Here is an 18,951-nt window from a genome sequence, read left to right as displayed (position 1 = left end):
GACTTTACAGATGAAGAAACTGAGTCCCAGAGAGGTGATGACTTGTCCAAGGTCACACAAGTAGGAAGTGTCAAAATTATAATTTGAACTCAGGTATTTGGTTAGCCTTCTTTCCTCTGTGCTACACTGCCTTTACTTAATATTATATTTTCTCTTAGTCCCTTGCTATTTTGTAATATATGATCTTTTCATTTCCCAAACATACTACTCGTGATAACTTAATTTTTTTATTCATTTGGAATATTTTCCCATGGTTACGTGATTCATGATTTTTCCCACCTGTCTTCCCTCTCCCCTCTCTGAGCTGATGAGCAATTCCACTGAGTTATACATGTATCATTGTTCAAAACATATTTCCATATTATTCATATTTGCAATGGAGTGATCTTTTAACACCCAAACTCTAATCGTATCCCCATTGAACCAGCTGAACGATCATATATTTTTCTTTAGTGTTTCTACTCCCACAGTTCTTTCTCTGGATGCAGATAGCATTATTTCTCTTAAGTTTCTTGCTGTTGTTTTGGATCATTGCATTGCTACTAGTAGAAAAGTCTATTACATTAGATTGTGCCATAGTGTATCAGTTTTTATTTTTAATGTTCTCCTGGTTGTGATCCTTTCACTCTGCATCAATTCCTGGAGATGTTTCCAGTTTATATAGAAATCCTTCAGTTCATCACTCCTTTCCGCACAATAGTATTCCATCACCATCAGATACCACAATTTGTTCAACCATTCCCCAATTCACGAACACCCACTCATTTCCCATTTTTTTGCCACCACAAAGAGCATGGCTATAAAGATTTTTGTATAGGTATTTTTACTCATTATCTCTTTAGGGTACAAACCTAATAGTGATATGGCTGGATCAAAGGACAGGCATTCTTTTAAATACCTTTGGCTCTTGATGACTTTTGGAGAAGTAATGGAATGAGAGTGTGAGATCTTCTCGTCTAGGATCCTGTTCCTATAGTCTCCTAAAAAAGGATCAGCCAAGGCTGAAAAAATATCAAAATATTTAAGAGGAAAGGGAGAACAGAGTCATATAATGTATATTTCTATTTAAGGGACAAAACCTATTTTTTAGGAAATAAAATTTTCAACCAGGATGAATATATATACACACAGAAAGAAAAGATTTCCAAGTGAAGAATATACATGATTGTTTCTACATCTGCTCTGACTTTCAGGGCCTGGGTTGAAAATTCTATAAATTTTCCTGGAATATATCCTGAGGAAAATTATTTGTTTTAGAGTGTAACTATCCCAGTTTTTAGCAAACATAACAGAATATGAAATAATATGAAAGGCAGCATAGCGTAGTGGATAAAGAGCCAGCCTCAGACTCAAGAACTATTTTCAAATCTTGCCTCTGACACATACTGGCTTGTAAGCCCCTGAGTTAGTCATTTCACTTTTTATTGCCCTAGACAACTCTCTTAAGATTATACAAAGAAGATGCTTAATTGTTTCAATGCATTTACTCACCTTGGAGTTCTACCCTTCATTGTTCATCAGTCTTTGACTCAAGTTCTGCCATTCTAGGCATTTCTGTGCTTCTTTCCTTCCTGGTCTTCTCCTGAACCATTGTTTCCCAAGTTCTTGGAAGCCTTGTCCAGATATTACCACTTTCTCTCCTTCTGGGCCTATCTGTAGCTTGGCTTGGTTATCCTGATAAAATAATTGTGAAAAATTAAATGTTAAAAATGTCTCTTTTTGAGTGGAAGGACACAATATAGTCTTAGGTACAGAACTTAAATGTTATTAAGAAAATAGTCATAAGTTATAAAAGGAAATATGCATATGGTTGTGCTCTAAAGAATATCTGATTATAAAAAATTAAATATATATATAACATATATATATATATAAATATAATCCAAATAATAAGTTAGCAATTTACATTACAGTGACATTTAGACTTTCAACAAGCAAAATGTTTATCATCAACTAATTAAGGATAAATGGTCCTATGAATAGGTATGCCATATTTATCTCCTTTTATATTTAACAAACCCCTTCTAAAGATTCCAATATCAATTACTACTCTCTTCTGGGTTAATGTGATAAATAGAATAATAATTTATATCAGTTGTATTAAACACATATAGATATGGGGATACATTGACAGAAAACCACAAATTAGCATTATCTGTTTCATTTCATTCTTAATTTTTTAGATATATCTCAAATACATTTTATTCCAATTGACCCAGTGTATCATTTCAACATTTACAAAGTACTTTCTGCACAAGAATCCTGTGAGATAGGCATTGCTAGAATTTATCTTCTATTTCTAGTTGAAACTAAAGATCAGAGAGATTAAGTAATTTGTCTCTGGCTATTCAATAAGCGTTGGAGTAGTTTGTAAATTTCAAAAGTGATCACATGATTAATCACATTGGTTAGTGGGTCTTCTCTTACATTGTCAGACCATCTTGATGTATAGTGCAGATTAATTTAATTCTTTTTCTGTGTTGGAATATAGAGTTATTTTGTGTATTTAGTATGGTATAGTAGAAAGTTTGTTGGATTGGCTTCAAGAGCAGAGGTTTCTAGTTCTAGCTCTGCTACATAGTAACCATCTATGCATTACCCTCTGTGAGAGACATCCTTTTGGTTACTTAGTATAATTTGGCTACTTGAACCTCACTTTCATTCTGAACCAAATGGAGTTAGAAGAGATCAATGTAAATCAAGAAGGCAATATGACATACAAAAAACTGATCTGATCTCTGGCTGAATTAAGAAATGCAGTATGTAGAATTATGGAGGTGATATTCCTGCTATGATGTTCCTCTTGCTATATAGTTTCTCTAGTCTTGTTCAGTTTAACATGCCACTTCCAATCAAATTGTAACCTTGATTAATAGCTTACAAACCATTGCTGACATACTCATACAAAGGGATATAAGGAAGCATGTGCTTTTGCTTCAGTGCTATTTCAGGACTCAAAATATATACTAGTCATGAAAAATGGTTCTACAACATATAATGACAACTTGGAAGAAAAACTCTACCTAAAACCTCACTTTGATTATGAGTAGTTTAAGGTCATTAAGGCTAGAACTGATCTTTACTTAGTAGGACAAAATTGAACTGAAAACTTTTGCAAATGCACTAATCCAGGGTAAATAGTCTCTAAAATATTTCAGGGTTTAGGAGGTCTAAAACAAAGAAGTCTAAAAGCAAAAGGGCTGAATGTCCATTTGTTGGGTATGATGCAGGAGGTATTCTTCTTCAGGTATGGAGTACACTAAATGGCTTTTGAGGTCTGCTCCCACTTCAAGATTTCTGATTCTAAGAATATACTCATCACAAATTAGATCAAAGAAGGATGAGTAAAAGGTTTGCTTGAATTCTCATTTTGTTAGGTTTTCTGCTTTTGGAGTTAGTCATTGTCCTGGCTGATCCTATCTCTGTTTTTCCCCTTGCCCAGCTCCCACCCCTCCTTGTCTCTTTGTGGTTAAAGACAAATCTAATTGATCTACATCAAGTAAACTATTTTTAGTTCTGGACATCATATCCTGGAGGTCTTTGAAAAGTTGAAAAGATTCCAAAGGATCATAAGTTTTTGTTTTTTATTTAATTTTTTTAAATTTTTAAGAATTTTTCCAAGGTTACATGATTCATATTCTCTCCCTTCCCTGTTCTCTCCCCTCTTCCCAGAGGTGACAAGCAATTACTGGGTTATACATATATTATCACTTAATACCTACTTCCATATTATTCATTTTTATAATATAGTCTTTTAAAACCCAAACCCCAAATCCTATACCCATATAAATAAGTGATAAATCATACATTTTTCTTTTTTTTTTTAGAATATTTTCCTTGATTAGTCCATGATTCATGCTTTCCCCCCTCTTAACTCACCCCTCCCAGAGCTGACAACCAATACCACTGGGTTACACGTGTATCATTGTTAAAAACCTATTTCTATGTTATTTATATTTGTAGTAGAGAGATCTTTTAACATTAAAACCCTAATCATATCCCTATCAAACCAAATAATTGATCATATGTTTTTTTCTGCATTTCTATTCCTACTGTTCTTTTTCTGGATGTGGATAGCATTATTTTTCATATATTTCTCTGGATTGTCCTGGGTCATTGCATTGTTGCTAGTAGAAAAGTCTATTACATTTGATTGTTCCATAATAACCATCAAATACCACAATTTGTTCAACCATTCTCAAATCAATGAACACCTCATTTTCTAATTTTTTTTTTGCCACCACAAAGAGCATGGCTATAACTATTTTTGTACAAGTCTTTTTCCTTATTATCTCTTTGGGGCACAAACCCAGCAGTGGTGTGCTTAGATCATAGGGCAGGCATTCTTTTAAAGTCCTTTGCGTATAGTTCCAAATTGCCTTCCAAAATTGTTGGGCTAATTCACAACTCCACCAGCAGTGTATTAGTGTCTCAATTTTGCCACATGCCCTCCAACATTTATCACTTTCCTTTGCTGTCATATTGGCCAGTCCACTAGGTATAAGGTGGTATCTCAAAGTTATTTTAATTTGCATTTCTCTAATCAGGAGGGATTTAGAACACATTTTCATATGCTTATTGATAGTTATGATTTCATCCTGTGAAAACTGCCCATTCATGTCCCTTGACCATTTTTCAATTGGAGAATGACTTGATTTTTTGTAAATTTGACTTACTTCCTTATATATTTGGGAAATTAAACCTTTTGTCAGAGAATTTTGTTTTAAAAATGTCCTCCCAGTTTGTTGCTTGCCTTTTAATTTTGGTTGCATTGTTTTCATCTATACAAAACCTTTTTAATTTGATATACTCAAAGTCATTCATTTTACATTTTGCAATGTTCTCTATCTCTTGCTTGGTCTTAAATTTCTTCCTTTCCCACAGATCTGACAGGTATACTATGCCATGTTTACCCAATTTATTTATCATTTCACTCTTTATGTTTGTCACATACCCATTTTGAATTTATCTTGTTATAGAGTGTAAGATGTTGATCTAAATCTAATTTTTCCAATACTGTTTTCTAATTTTCCCAGCATTTTTTTCAAATAGCGAGTTCTTTTCCCCAAAGCTTGGATTTGGGTGTTTATCAAGCTCTAGCTTGCTGAGGTTATTTACCCCTAGTCTGTTCCATTGATCCATCCTTCTGTCTCTTAGTCAGTACCATATTGTTTTGATGACCACTGCTTTATAGTACAGTTTAAAATCTGGTACTTCTAAAACTCCCCTCCTTCACATTTTTTCCATTATTTCCCTTGATATTCTTGATCTTGTATTCTTCCAGATGAACTTTGTTTTTATTTTTTTCTAATTCTACAAAGATTTTTTTGGTATTTTGATATGTATGGCACTGAATAAGTAGATTAATATGGGTAAGATTGTAATTTTTGATGTTAGCTTATCCTACCCATGAGCAATTAATGTTTTCCCCAGTTATTTAGATGTAGTTTCAATTGTGTGAAAAGTGTTTTGTAGTTGTGTTCATATAATTCCTGTTTGTCTTGGTAGATAAATTCCTAAATATTTTATATTGTATAGAGGGGTTTTAAATGGAGTTGCGCTTTCTAATTCCTGCTGCTGAATTTTGTTGGAAATATATAGAAATGTTGATGATTTATGTGGGTTTATCTTGTACCCTGCAACTTTGCAACAGTTGTTAATTATTTCCATTCATCTTTTAGTTGATTTTCTAGGATTCTTTAAGTAGACCATCATATTATCTGCAAAGAGTGATACTTTAGACTCCTCATTGCCTACTTTAATCCCTTCTATTTCTTTTTTCTTTTCTAATTGCTACTGCTTGTGTTTCTAGGACAATGTCAAATGATAGAGATGATAATGGGAATCCTTGCTTCACTCCTGATCTTATTAGGAATGCTTCTAGTTTATCTCCATTGAAGATGATGGTCACTGATGGTTTTAGATACATACTGTTTATTATTTTTAAGAAAGGCTCTTCTATTCCTATACTTGCTAGTGTTTTCAATAGGAATAGGTGTTTTGTTATGTCAAAGGCTTTTTCTGCATCTATTGAGATATTCTTGTAATTTCTGTTTGTTTGATTATTGATATGGTCAATCATGTGGATGGTTTTCCTAATATTAAACCATCCTTGCATACCTGGTATAAGTCATACCTGGTCATAATGGATAATCCTTATTATAACTTGCCATAATCTTTTTGTTAGTATTTTATTTAAAATTTTTGCATCTATGTTCATTAAGGAGTATTTTTCTTTCTCTGTTTTTGGTCTTCCTGGCTTTGGAATCAATACCATATTTGTGTCATAAAAAGAATTTGGTAAGACTCCTTCTCTGCTTATTTTGTCAAATAAGTTATATGGTATTGGGATTAGTTGTTCTTTAAATGTTAGATAGAATTAATTTATTAATTAAAATTAAAATTATTAAAAATTAACCAGGCCCTCGGGATTTTTTTCTTAGAAATTTCCTTGATGACTTGTTCAATTTCTTTTTCTGAGAGGTGATTATTTAAGTATTCTATTTCCTTTTTGTTACTCTAGGCATTTTACATTTTAAAAAATATTCAACCATTTCACCTAAATTGTCATATTTATTGACATATAATTGGGAAAAATAGTTCTTAATTAACTTAATTTTTTCTTCATTAGAGGTGAGATCACCCTTTACATTTTTGATACTGTTTATTCTCTTCTTTCTTTTCTTTTATTAGATTAACCAATACTTTATCTATTTTATTTGCTTTTTTCAAAGTACCAGCTCTTTGTCTTATTTATTAGTTCAATAGTTTTTTTCCTTTCAATATTATTTTCCCCTCTAATTTTTATGATTTGCAATTTAGTTTTATCTGGGGATTTTTAATTTGTTATTTTTCTATTTTTTTATGTAGCAAGTCCAATTCATTGATCTCTTGATTTTGTTGCTAAAGGCACTCAGAGATATAAATTTTCCCCTGAGTACGTCTTTGGCTGTGTCTCATAGGTTTTGATATAATGTCTCTGCATTTTCATTCTCTTTAATGAAGTCTGTTATTGCTTCTCTGATTTCTTTTTGGATCCACCAGTTTTGAAGAATTAGATAATTTAGTTTCAAATTAATTTTTAATTCATCTTTCCATGGATCCTTGTTGATTATGATTTTAATGCATTATGATCTGAAAAAAATTTTATTTATTATTTCTGCTTTTCTGCATTTGTTTGCAATATTTCTATGCCTTAGTACATGGTTGAACTTTGTATATGTACCATGGCCTGCTGAGAAGAATATATATTCCTTTTTATTCCTATTCAGTTTTATCCAGTTATGAATTAATTATAATTTTTCTAGTATTTCATTCACTTCCATTACTTCTTTCTCATTTATTTTTTAGTTTAATTTACCTAGTTCTGAAGGGAGAGATTGAGATTCTCCCACTAATATGGTCTTACTATCTATTTCCTCCTTGATATCCTTCAATTTTTCCTTTAGAAATTTGGATGCCATGCCATTTGGTGCATACATGTTTAGTATTGATATTACTTCATTGTTTATAGTACAAAATACAATTTCCTTCCTTATCTCTGTTTACCAGGTAAATTTCTACTTTAGATTTGTCTGATACCATTATTGCTATGCCTGCTTTTTTTACTTTAGATGATGTATAATACATTTTCTTCCAGTCTTTCACCTTTAATCTGTGTGTCACTCTGCCTCAAATGTTTTTCTTGTAAACAACATATAGTAGGATTCTTGTTTTTAATCCACTCTGCTATCTGCTTCCATTTAATGGGTGAGTTAATCCCATTCACTTTCAGCATTATGATTACTAACTGTATATTGCCCTCTATCAAAGTATCCCCTTTAAATCCCACTCTATTCCCTTTCTCACTGTTTCTCCTCACTATTGATTTTCTTTTTGTCTACCCCCAACTTCCTCCTCCCTCTAATAACCTCCTTCGTTGGGAACTTTGGGCAAACCAATAAAGTTGTGAATTAAGTCATTCTCCCAAACCCAGATTAGAATTCCCTGGACTGGGGTTCTGTACTTATCCATAGGTTTGAAATTCCAAGGGGCATGGGTTGGCTTTTACTTCTATTTGCTCATGCAGGGTCTCAGGATCTGGCTTGGGCATAGGTTCCTGAAACTTAGACAACAGATGTGAGGTGGAGGTGGGAGTTGTGATTCTCTCTTGGCTTACTTTTCCCTCCTTGCTATAGCTTCTTACTGGGTCTGCTCTCCTCTCACCCCAGTGCCTGAGATGTTTGTTAGCTATATTTTGGGGTTTTATTTTCTTGAAAGTTGTTTCCCTCTGTCTACTTGTTGGTTCATTCACTCCTATATTCATTTTTGTGGCAATATTTTAATTTTGGTTGAGGAGGATTCTCATGGTGGCACAGAGCTGCTGAGGATTACTCCACCATCTTGGCTCTACCCCAAGAAATTTGTCTATATAATTTTCTCTTGCATTTCTGCTTCCACCATTCTTTCTCTCAATGTGAATGGCATTCTTTCTCCTAAGTCACTCAGGATTGTCCTGGATCATTACATTTCTCTGATTAGTAGCAAAGTCTATTACATTTGATCATCTCATGATGTTTCAGTTACTATGAACAATGTTCTCCTGGTTGACAACAAGCATTTTGAAGGCCTCATGATCATGCTTTAGGAGGATCAGATTAAAGAAATAGGAAGGTTTTTTTGGAACTATACACAAAGGACTTTAAAAGAATGCCTACTCTTTCACCTAGCCATACCACTATTGGATTTTCACCCCAAAGAGATAATAAGTAAAAAGATTAGTACAAAAATATTTATAGCCATTCTCTTTGTGGTGGCAAAAAATTAAAAAAATTTAGGGGTTGTCCATCAATTAGGAAATGCCTAAATAAATTGTGGTAACTGATGGTGATGGATTATCATGTTGGAAGGAATAATAAACTGGAGGAATTCCATGCAAACTGGAAAGACTTCCAAGAATTGATGCAGAGTGAAAAGAGCAGAGCCAGGAGAACACTCTATACAGAAACTGCTATATTATGGCACAATTGAATGTCATAGATTTTTATATTAGCAGCAATATAATGACCCAGGACAATCAAGAGGAACTTATGAGAAAGAACACTATCCACTTCCGGAGAAAAAACTGTGGGAATAGAAATGCAGAAGTAAAACATATGATAGATCACATGGTTTGATAGGGAACAGTGAGGAAAAAGTTTGTGGGGGGCAGATCATGAATAATGTAATCCTGGAAAAATATTCTAAATAAAAAAGGGGGAAAAGGCTGTCTCTACTACTTTTAGGGTCCCATTCTAAGCTGAAGAAGAGGCCTGGTCCCAATTTGTTAGGCAATTGGCATGCATTTCTTAATAAATCAAAATGCTCAGAAACCTGGGGGGAAAAAAAGAGATAGGAAGGTTTACCTTGCAGGAAAAAAACAACCTTAGGAGAGATATATCTTCATTCAGTTATTTGAAGAGTCATCATATGGAAGAAGAATTACATTTCTGCCTTTCTCTAGAGGACAGAATTAGAGATAAATAGGTGGGAGCTGAGGAGAAAGTGATTGAAATTTTAGAGACAAATTCAAGCTAACCAAAAATTAAGTGGGAGGTAATTGGTTCTCATTTTTTCAGAAATCCTTAAAAAAAAAGGTTGGATGACCAATCACTAATAATGTTGTAAAGGGGGATTCTTGGTCAGGAACAGGTTGGACTAAATAGCTTCTAGGATTATTTCCAACAGCAATATTTATGATTTGAGGATCTCTAAGGTACCTCCTAGTTCTAAGCTTCTATAACATGTCTGAATTTTTGGCAATTAGACACAATCTGGGTATTTGTTAATCCTTAGAATCTCTACCAGGGCCTATTTTGGGGTATTTATGAGGATGACTCATTTGAGATAGTAGTGGAGGAGATATAACTATGATTTATATATACATGTACATATATATGTATATACACACATATATGTGGTATATATATATATATATATATACCACAAAAGATAATAGAGTAATTATTGGCCTCCAGGAAAAAATCAGTGGTCTTGACTTTAATGTTCACTAATATTTTCCAGATAAAGTTTGATATTGCTGACCGTTCAACTCTAAAGATTGTGGATAAATCTTTATTTTTCCATGTTAAAGTTGGTGACATCAATGATAATGCACCACAATTTACTAAGGAGGAATTTAACATCACTGTCAAAAGCAACCACAATCCAGGTGAGGCTTGTTCACTTGTTTGGTGAGATTCATATCCCTTAACTCACTTTATGGAGGCTTCTTTGCTTTGCATAGTGAAAGAGGATAGATGAAATGAGGAGAGAGGATGTGTTACTGAATGGTTTAATGTACATAGTTTTTTGTTCAGAACTTAATATTATAGACATGAAGCTCCCTTTCTGACACTTTTTGGTCTAGTAAGCTAAATTTTGAACCAGCAATTAGGTGATAGGAAAATAGTTCATTAGCATTTAGAACTTCTGATAGAGAACTAAAAATCTAATTAAAACAAATCTAAACCATACCAATGAACTTTAATCTGTTATAATGATTAATTTTTATTTTCTTTCCTTCTAGATTACCCAATTTTTCAGGTAGAAGCAGTTGATTTGGACAAAGAGCAAACACCTAATTCTGAAGTAATTTACTCCCTTGTTTCACAAGTGCCATTGTTGAAAAGAAGTGGGTTTCATATTGATCGCACTACTGGAAAAATTACTGTCTCAGGATGCCTACATTATGAGGTCATAATTGTTCATTATTTTTAAAAGCTTAAAATTATGCCTCTTACATGTGTTATTATACATGACTTCCAAGTGTGTTGTTGTTCAGACATTTCAGTTATTCCTGTCTCTTTAGGACACCATTAGGGGTTTTCTTGGCAAAGATACCAGAATGGCTTGCCATTTCCTTCTCTAGCTCCTTTTAAAAGTGAGAAAACTAAGGCCAACAGGGTTAAATACCTTGCCCAGAGTCACACAACTTGTAAGTGTCTGAGGTCAAATTTAAATACAGGTCTTCCTGACTACAGGTCCAACACTCTATCCACTATGCCACCTAGCTGCCTGCATTTTATGATATGGCATTTGTAATTGTTGCTGTGCATCTTTTATTTTTTAAAGTCATTGTGTATTTACTAAATGCCTTTAATGTTCAGAGCACTGTGCAGGTGCTTTGTGGATCTAGGAAGTTTAGTGAAGATGTACTTCTTGTCCTTAAAGTGATGACAATCTAATATGGAATGAACACTCAAACATAACAATAATTGTATTTTAAGGTATCTATACCTGCACTATATATTAGGTACAGACATGTATACTATATGATTACATGCACACACACACAGACACTGTGGAAGGACTATGAGCTTCATGAGAAGAACAACCATGCATTTGAATGAATTCCTAGGTCTTTTGAAATAATTTTTCAGTATTATGGGATTCAACAGTAGAACAGACTTTAGAGATCATCTTTCTAGCCCTCTCATTTTAAAGATAAGGAAACTGAGATGCAAAGAAAATTAACTTTCTTAGAACTAAAGAAATAGTAGATAAACAAAACCAAGATAAACCCCCCCACACACATACATAAACACACTCACACATGTATATATGTATATAGGAAAAAGCAAAAGTTGCCATTAGATCTATCCTTTTTAGGATTTTGTTTTGTGGATGTTTGTTCTACCCATGAAGAGCATAGCCTTTCCACAGTTAAATAAATATTACTCATGAATTTTAATGTTCCTTCACAAATTTTATCACCTGTCAGCCAAAGGTTCATGAATCTCTCTAAACTTGGCTAAGGTGCTCTTTGGACATTAAAATCAGACTGTTACTGGATTTGGCCCAAAATTTCTCCATTGTGATAGGACTTGTCAGTGCTTGTTTTCTTCTGATATACCTTGTAAGATCCCACCTCTATTGCACCGTGAAACATCATAGGGCCTTCTATAAAATACCTGGAGGGGAAAGCTAACTATCTCAGTAGATATAAAGATGGGCCTAGAAATCCAAGATCCTGGATTCAATTTTTCCTCAGAGACTTCCTAACTCTGTGAACCTTAAACAAGTAATTTAAACCCAAATTGCCTAGCCCATAACACTCTTGTAAATGATACTTAGTATGGATTCTAAGACAGAAGGTAGGGGTTAAAAAAACTGGAAATAAAATATAAGCAATAAGACCAGTTAATTGTTTTCTTCCCCTATATTGGGGGAAGTAACTTTTTTTGTTCCATGAACAGGATGCCCAATTGTTCAAATTACTGATTAGAGCAAATGACCAAGGAGAGCCACCATTGTCATCAACTGCTACCATCAATATTGCAGTTCAAGATGGAAACAACCACATGCCTGAATTTACTAAGGGAGATGTAAGTCCAACAGTTAACTTCTGTTTTTTAATTAACATGAAGATCAATGAAATGTGGATTCCAACTTGCATCATATCAGAGTATTTCCAGTTGTCTTGATGGTATTGTGTCATGAAATTTGCAAAAATAGGTTGATTTTAATTAGAATATTAGAATATCATGAATTGGGGTTAATGAAGGTGATATAAAAATGGATTTTAGGAAATAAAATATCAATTGACATACAAGTGAAAAATGATTATGAATCATTATTCTTGACCAATTTGAGTATATTACTTTGGGTGTTCATGATGAATTTGTAACACAAATTATTTTTTGAATCTATGTAATCATTATAATTCACATACATATGGTACTAAAACTCCACAAAGTGTGTAGCAGAAGGAACATTTTCTCATTTTATAAAAGAATAGGTTTAAGAGGCAAATGACTTGTCCAAAGTCACATGGCTTATAAGTATTAGAACCAGAATTTGAATTAATTTCTGGACTCTTCAATGCCTTTTCCTTTATTCAAGAGTGCCTCTTCTTTAGTCATTTGGGGAATTACCAATATTTTTACAGGATAGAATAATTCTGATATTACATTGAAAGAAAATTTAGAGAAATATTTAAAAATATTAGGAAAATATAAGGTTCAAGAGAATTTTATTAAAAAATATTTTGCTTTTTACAGGTCAAGTAGCAGACAGAAACCATATCTAGGATTTCAAATCTCTTTAGAGAATTCTGTAAAGAGATGTGCCCAGGTAGAGATGTGCCTGGGTTTCTGAGTTAGCTAACTCATGTAAAAAAAATTAAAATGATAGAGCTTTTCTTGGTTTCAATGTTATTGAAGAGATTATTGATTCTTTCAGTATAAAATACAGATTTCTGAAGGCCAAATGCACCAGGATGTATTAAGGCTCCAAGTGCAAGATCATGATTCTCCATTCACACCTGGATGGAAAGCAAAATACAAAATACTGCATGGTAATGAAGAAAATTACTTCAACATCCTGACGGATCCTAGGACAAATGAAGCAATTTTAAATGTCATCAAGGTAAAGTCACAGCCAAGCTACTCAAGCCAGATAGATGCTAGTACATTCTCTGATTATCTTGTTTGCATGTGTTCTTCATCATTACCCCCTCTTATGGGGAAATGATGTTACATTAAATTTGGATGTCACTATTTGTTCAATCATCTCCCATTTGTTTCCTGGTCTTTGTTACTAGGAGACATCTAGGAAAGCTTTTCCTATTGACTTTATCCTTATCTGGTATATCCCTAATAGTATTATTGTTAAGTCCAAAGGAGTGTACAATTTAATGTCTTTTCTAGTATAAACTCAATTTCCCCCCATAGAAACTTGCAAATATTAATTTGAAGCTCCACCAAAGGCACATTAGTGTGCTGGTCTTTCCAAATCTTCCTCCAACAGTAAACATTTATATCTTATGTAATTGCAAAGAGTTTGATAAGTACAAAATAATAGTCACTTTTTTGCTCAATTATGATAACATAATAAGGGAAGTGTTTGGGAGATAAGGGAAGGAAACAGAATGAAAATTGGGGGAGAAAGGGGTGGCTATTGACACTGATGTAAAAAAAGAGAAGAGAGATGTGCCTACTAAGAATGGAAGGAAAATGCTCAAAAGCATATAAAGTACAACAGACAAGTAAGCTAGCTTTAAAACATTGAATTGAATATATGCTTTTTAAAAAAAAACTATATGTAATAAGTCATGATTTCATATGAATCTTTTTTATTGTTCTTTGTATGTATAATTTGTCATATTCAGAATAACAACTAAATGAAGAGATAAATAAATTAGTAAGTAAATAAGTATAAATGAATGAATAGACAAATACATAAATAAAAGAGTTGCTCATAAGATAGTGAATTCCCCATTATTAGAAGGCATCTTTCAAACTGAAATTAAATAAATACTTATTAAGGATATTTTAGGAGGTGATCTTTTTTCAAATATAAGTTGGTCTAGTTTACTTTTGAGGGCCTATTCCTTCCCTGAGATCTCTTTGATTGTGTAATATATAGTTTGTGAAGACTATAATTCCTGTTTTATGTCACCAACAAAAATATTTGCTAACAAAGTCTTCTATTTGGGTTTGACAGCCATTGGATTATGAAAACTTGACAGAGAGAAAACTTGTTATTGTAGTTGAAAATGAAGAATCTTTCTCTTTTTGTGAAAAAGACCAACTTGATAATGGGACCATGATGACTAGCACTGCAATTGTGAGTGTGGAGATTGCTGATATCAATGATCCTCCCCAGTTTCATCCTCATAAGTTCATTGTTCAAGCAGATGATGGTGCTAAACCTGGAGCCCAATTGGGAAGATATAATGTCACAGACCCAGATGGGAACACCAAGAACATAAGGTGAAAACATAATAGAGGAAAAGAGTAGTTTTCCATTTGAAATCAATCATGTATGTTGTAATAATTAAAAACGTAATCACCTGGTGGTAGTCATGGTCTAGTAATGAGATTTTCTAAACTAGACTTGTTCTTAGGTGAGAGATGCATAAAGCTGTTGCCAGAGCTAAACTAGAAGCTTTTCCAACATGGTTAGACCTAATTGAGACTATACTCTATCTGTGAATCTGTGAATCCAGGGTCACCTCCACACTATGATGAGACATTGCAATAGTGTTTTAGTAGAGTTTGTACTTGGTCAACTACTTTCTCATATGGCTCAGTTCAGAGACCATGGTATTGGGCTATTCACAATTGTGAAACACTTGCAGTTGCAAAAGGCAATGGCCTTTTAACTTTGACTTTAAAACTCCTTAGTATCTGACATTCTTATAGGTTTTGACGGAAAACAAAAATAATATACACACTAATGTATGTGTATTAGATAGATAGATAGACAGACAGATAGACATTCAGACAGATAGAAGAAAAAGGAGGAGGAGGAGGAGAGAGAGAGAGAGGGGGGTTATTAAGGGCTCTCCAAAAGGTCCCCTAGTTTAACCTCATTTCATAATTTTACATTGTACAGAACAGGGACTTAGAGAGATGTGAATTTCCCATCTGAGGCTACAAGGTGTCAGAGACAGGATTCGAATCTACTTCCTGATTCCAAATTTTGTTCTCTCTCTGCTGAACCAGACTATTTAATCATAACAATACATGTTTTTTTCTTCCCTACTCCATTTGCATCTAGTTGGAATGAGGTCTCAGCTCCTAGGTTACTAGAGAATTCCTTTCTTCATGCTTTAGATAATACAAGGATTTGTCACTGATAGTGCCTCTGGATTGTAAACAGTGATGCCATTTATGTTTGCAGAGAATTTTATTTACTGATGAGGTAAAACTGTAAATGGGAAGGAGGCAAGTTCTTTGAAAAATTTAGCTCACCAAGTTTTTAAATTAAATGGTCAAAATGGCTTTTATGAAGCAGAGGGAGGAGGGGAAGGAAAAGAAATGGCACTCTCTCTTATTCTTATTCTCTCTAGGACCTGAGACATTCTAATTGGTTGTTTTCTTAAGTGGGAAGGGAGAGAGGGAAGCTTTCTTGATTTCTCAGTTATCTATTATTAGTAACTTGACCAAGATGAATGGAACACTTTCCTAGTTGACTGCAGGCTGTAAAAATTAGATAGACTCTGTACAACCTACTGTTTAATAAGGATACATGTCACACAATGGGAGAACTAGAAATATTAGTATGACCTAGTCTGATTGTTTTGTTCTAATAATATGGAAGCAGAGCTTTGTGAAGTAATTACTTGCTTCAAACTATACACATAGTAGTAACACTACTGAGATTAGAACTCAACTCTTCCAACTATACTAGACAAGAAGATGAAAAATAATGGAATACCATCTCAAATACTTTTCTAGAAGTCTCTCTAGGTTGAGCCCTCTCTAATATAATTCCTACAACATAAAATCAAAGACAACAGAGATAAGGAACTCATAAAATCTTAAATCTGAGTGAGATTTTAGGAGCACAGATTAGAGCTGGAAGAATACTTAGAAACCAGAATTTTCTATGGTAGAGACCCTTAGAATGCACAACCAAAGAATGATTTATGGAAGGAATATAGAATGTCAACTCTGGGAGAGACTCATCCTCCCATTTTATGTGAGAGGTAAAAATATTTCATGTTTCTCAGAATCATTTTGCTTATGTAGAATCTGACCTTAAGTAAGAAGCTCCTGTAGTAAAATTAAGAATCTGATTCTTCATGCAAATACAATATTCTTTCCAGATAGATAGACTTACCACTAATATGAAATGGGAAACAAGGGGAAATAGGGTTTTGGACAAAGAATTTTCATTGATATTTCTAAATTACACATTATTTTACACTACATAGTTTCTAGAGCTGCATGTCCTGGTTTCTTTCAGTCTACTCATGAATATTAGAATCATCTAAATTCCTTTTCATATGCATATTTTCTCTAAAACATTTTTTAAAAATTTAATATCTTTTTTATGTCTTATTTATTTTTCTAATACACTCTTTCCTTGAATCTTCACCAGAGTCAAAAGTAATTAACCAATATATCAAACAAAGTTGATTATATTCATTGCCCCATGCCCAATCTTCAAATCTTGGAAACAAGAAAGGGAAGTGCTTTTTCTGAACTAACGTAATCATTATAACAACACATTTAGTTTCCTTTTGAGCTTATGATTGTCTTATTGTTTACAATCAATGTAGTCATTGTAAATATTTCCTGTTTCCTCTTTGCTGTTACTTTTAAATTAATTTTCCCCTCCTTCCACAAGGTTTAAGCTGATTCATGATCCTGCCAGTTGGGTCACTGTGGATGAACTCTCTGGTGTGGTTACCACAGTGAAACATATGGATCGTGAATCCCCTTATGTGAACAACAGCTTTTACACAATTATGGTCAGTGCCGTTGATGATGGTAAGTATGTACTCAGTCCCGGACAAACTAATGTCCCTATCAGAGAAGAAAAGAACATGTGAGAATCTTTTATGAGCAGAACTCAAAAAGTGCAAAATAATTATTCTTGCCTTTCCCACCCTCACAACAGAGTCTATGAGAGTACTGCTTGTGGAACAATAATAGTTCAGAAGAAGACAATTAGTTATGGAATTTCTAGCCAAACATAATATTCTTTATTATCCATTCATGTTTGCCCTTAGTTTTGCTATGTAAATGATCTTGTAAACATTTAGCATAATTCAAAGTCAAAGTACAAGTGAATCAAATATAGTAGATAAAATCGAGTTAATAGTTCAGCTGTTTGAATAACTAAAATTTCAAAGTTCATGAACTGAAAGTTGAACTGTAAATAGTGTTTGTAGTATTATATCTTATTATTTTGTGGCATTATATTTTGACTTCAAATCCTAGGATATTAAACCCATTTTCTTAATAAGTATTAGATAAAGAAATATAGATCCTTGAACTCCGGGTTCATGCTTTACATAGTTGCCACTGATTTCATTTTTTAAAATACTGACAATTCTCATTTTTGTAGTACTTTATGATTTATAATTTGTTTTGCTCACAATAGCACAATGAGATGAGTAAATAATACTATTGCCCACATTTTATAGAGGAGAGGAAACTGAAACTCAGAGAGGTTCTAACTTGCCCAGGGTCACATAACTAGTAAAAGTTAGAGGCAGAATTTGAGTTTAGTTCTTTTAAATGTAAAACCAGTGCTCTTTGCATTATACCAATTGCCTCTAATCTTAACATAATATGGGTCAGTTTTTGACTGGGTCTGTGATTTCATTGGGATAGGAAACTCTCTGTGAGGATAGTTGCTTTCTCACAAATGCAGGTCAGTATCTGTTCTGCATCATAGTCTTAGAAAGTTGCATGGGACATCAAAAGGTTGTGACTTACATAGGGTGGTACATCTAGTATGTATCAGAGATGAGATTTGAACCCAGGTCTACCTGAATCAGAAGCCTCCTCTCTCTCCACTGTCATACAGCATTGCCAACAGGTTATATATGTCATATATCAAATCAGTATTTTAAATACACATTTTAGGAACGTTTTGAATTTTTCTTCATATAGGAAAATAGGTTCAAACAATTTTTCAAATGATTTGTGATTTTGTCATGAAATATGGGTCAATGAATAATTTGGAGTTATTTTTCTGAAACGTTTTCATTGTCACTAATTTTATTCTTATTTATATTCTTTCTGATGTAGATGAGGAATATACTTCTTAAATTGAAGGGAATGATAATCGTTTCCTTTATCTATTCTCGTTTTCTTTTGAGGTATCCCACCCCAAACAAGTACAGGGACCATGATGCTTTTTCTTTCTGATGTGAATGATAACACACCTACTCTTGTTAAGTCTTCCATTGAAGTTTGTAATACAGAGCAGAAATTACCTATTCTTGTGGAAGCTGAGGATAAAGACTTAGATCCATATACTGGGCCTTTCACGTTTAAATTAGATGATACTTCTGGAAATATAAAAGATACTTGGAAGTTAGGAAAAAATTTTGGTAAGTTTTCCTTCCTTGGGCTTTGGATAAGTTGGTCATATGTTATATGATGCCTTGCATATAGTAGTCACTTAAAATATGGTGAAAAATATGCATTTGTAGCTTTTAGGTAATTGATCAAGATTTAAGTGATATTT

The 18,951-nt window shown here is 33.3% G+C and overlaps 1 protein-coding gene across 1 annotated transcript in view; it reads left to right on the top strand.

The window, feature by feature from the left end:
- The window catches only part of CDH26 (cadherin 26), a 179,859-nt gene that overhangs the window by 143,034 nt on the left and 17,874 nt on the right, over nucleotides 1–18,951 (top strand). Inside the window, exons 6-12 of the mRNA XM_056817259.1 lie at nucleotides 10,042–10,189; nucleotides 10,547–10,713; nucleotides 12,216–12,344; nucleotides 13,201–13,386; nucleotides 14,464–14,732; nucleotides 17,098–17,240; nucleotides 18,581–18,814. Of these exons, the coding sequence (XP_056673237.1) occupies nucleotides 10,042–10,189; nucleotides 10,547–10,713; nucleotides 12,216–12,344; nucleotides 13,201–13,386; nucleotides 14,464–14,732; nucleotides 17,098–17,240; nucleotides 18,581–18,814 (1,276 nt within the window). The remainder of the gene's footprint in view (nucleotides 1–10,041; nucleotides 10,190–10,546; nucleotides 10,714–12,215; nucleotides 12,345–13,200; nucleotides 13,387–14,463; nucleotides 14,733–17,097; nucleotides 17,241–18,580; nucleotides 18,815–18,951) is intronic.

Source organism: Monodelphis domestica, chromosome 1, assembly GCF_027887165.1.
Source record: "Monodelphis domestica isolate mMonDom1 chromosome 1, mMonDom1.pri, whole genome shotgun sequence".
Lineage (NCBI taxonomy): Eukaryota > Metazoa > Chordata > Mammalia > Didelphimorphia > Didelphidae > Monodelphis > Monodelphis domestica.
Note: the sequence above shows the minus strand (reverse complement) of the source record. Positions and strands in the feature narration are given on the sequence as shown.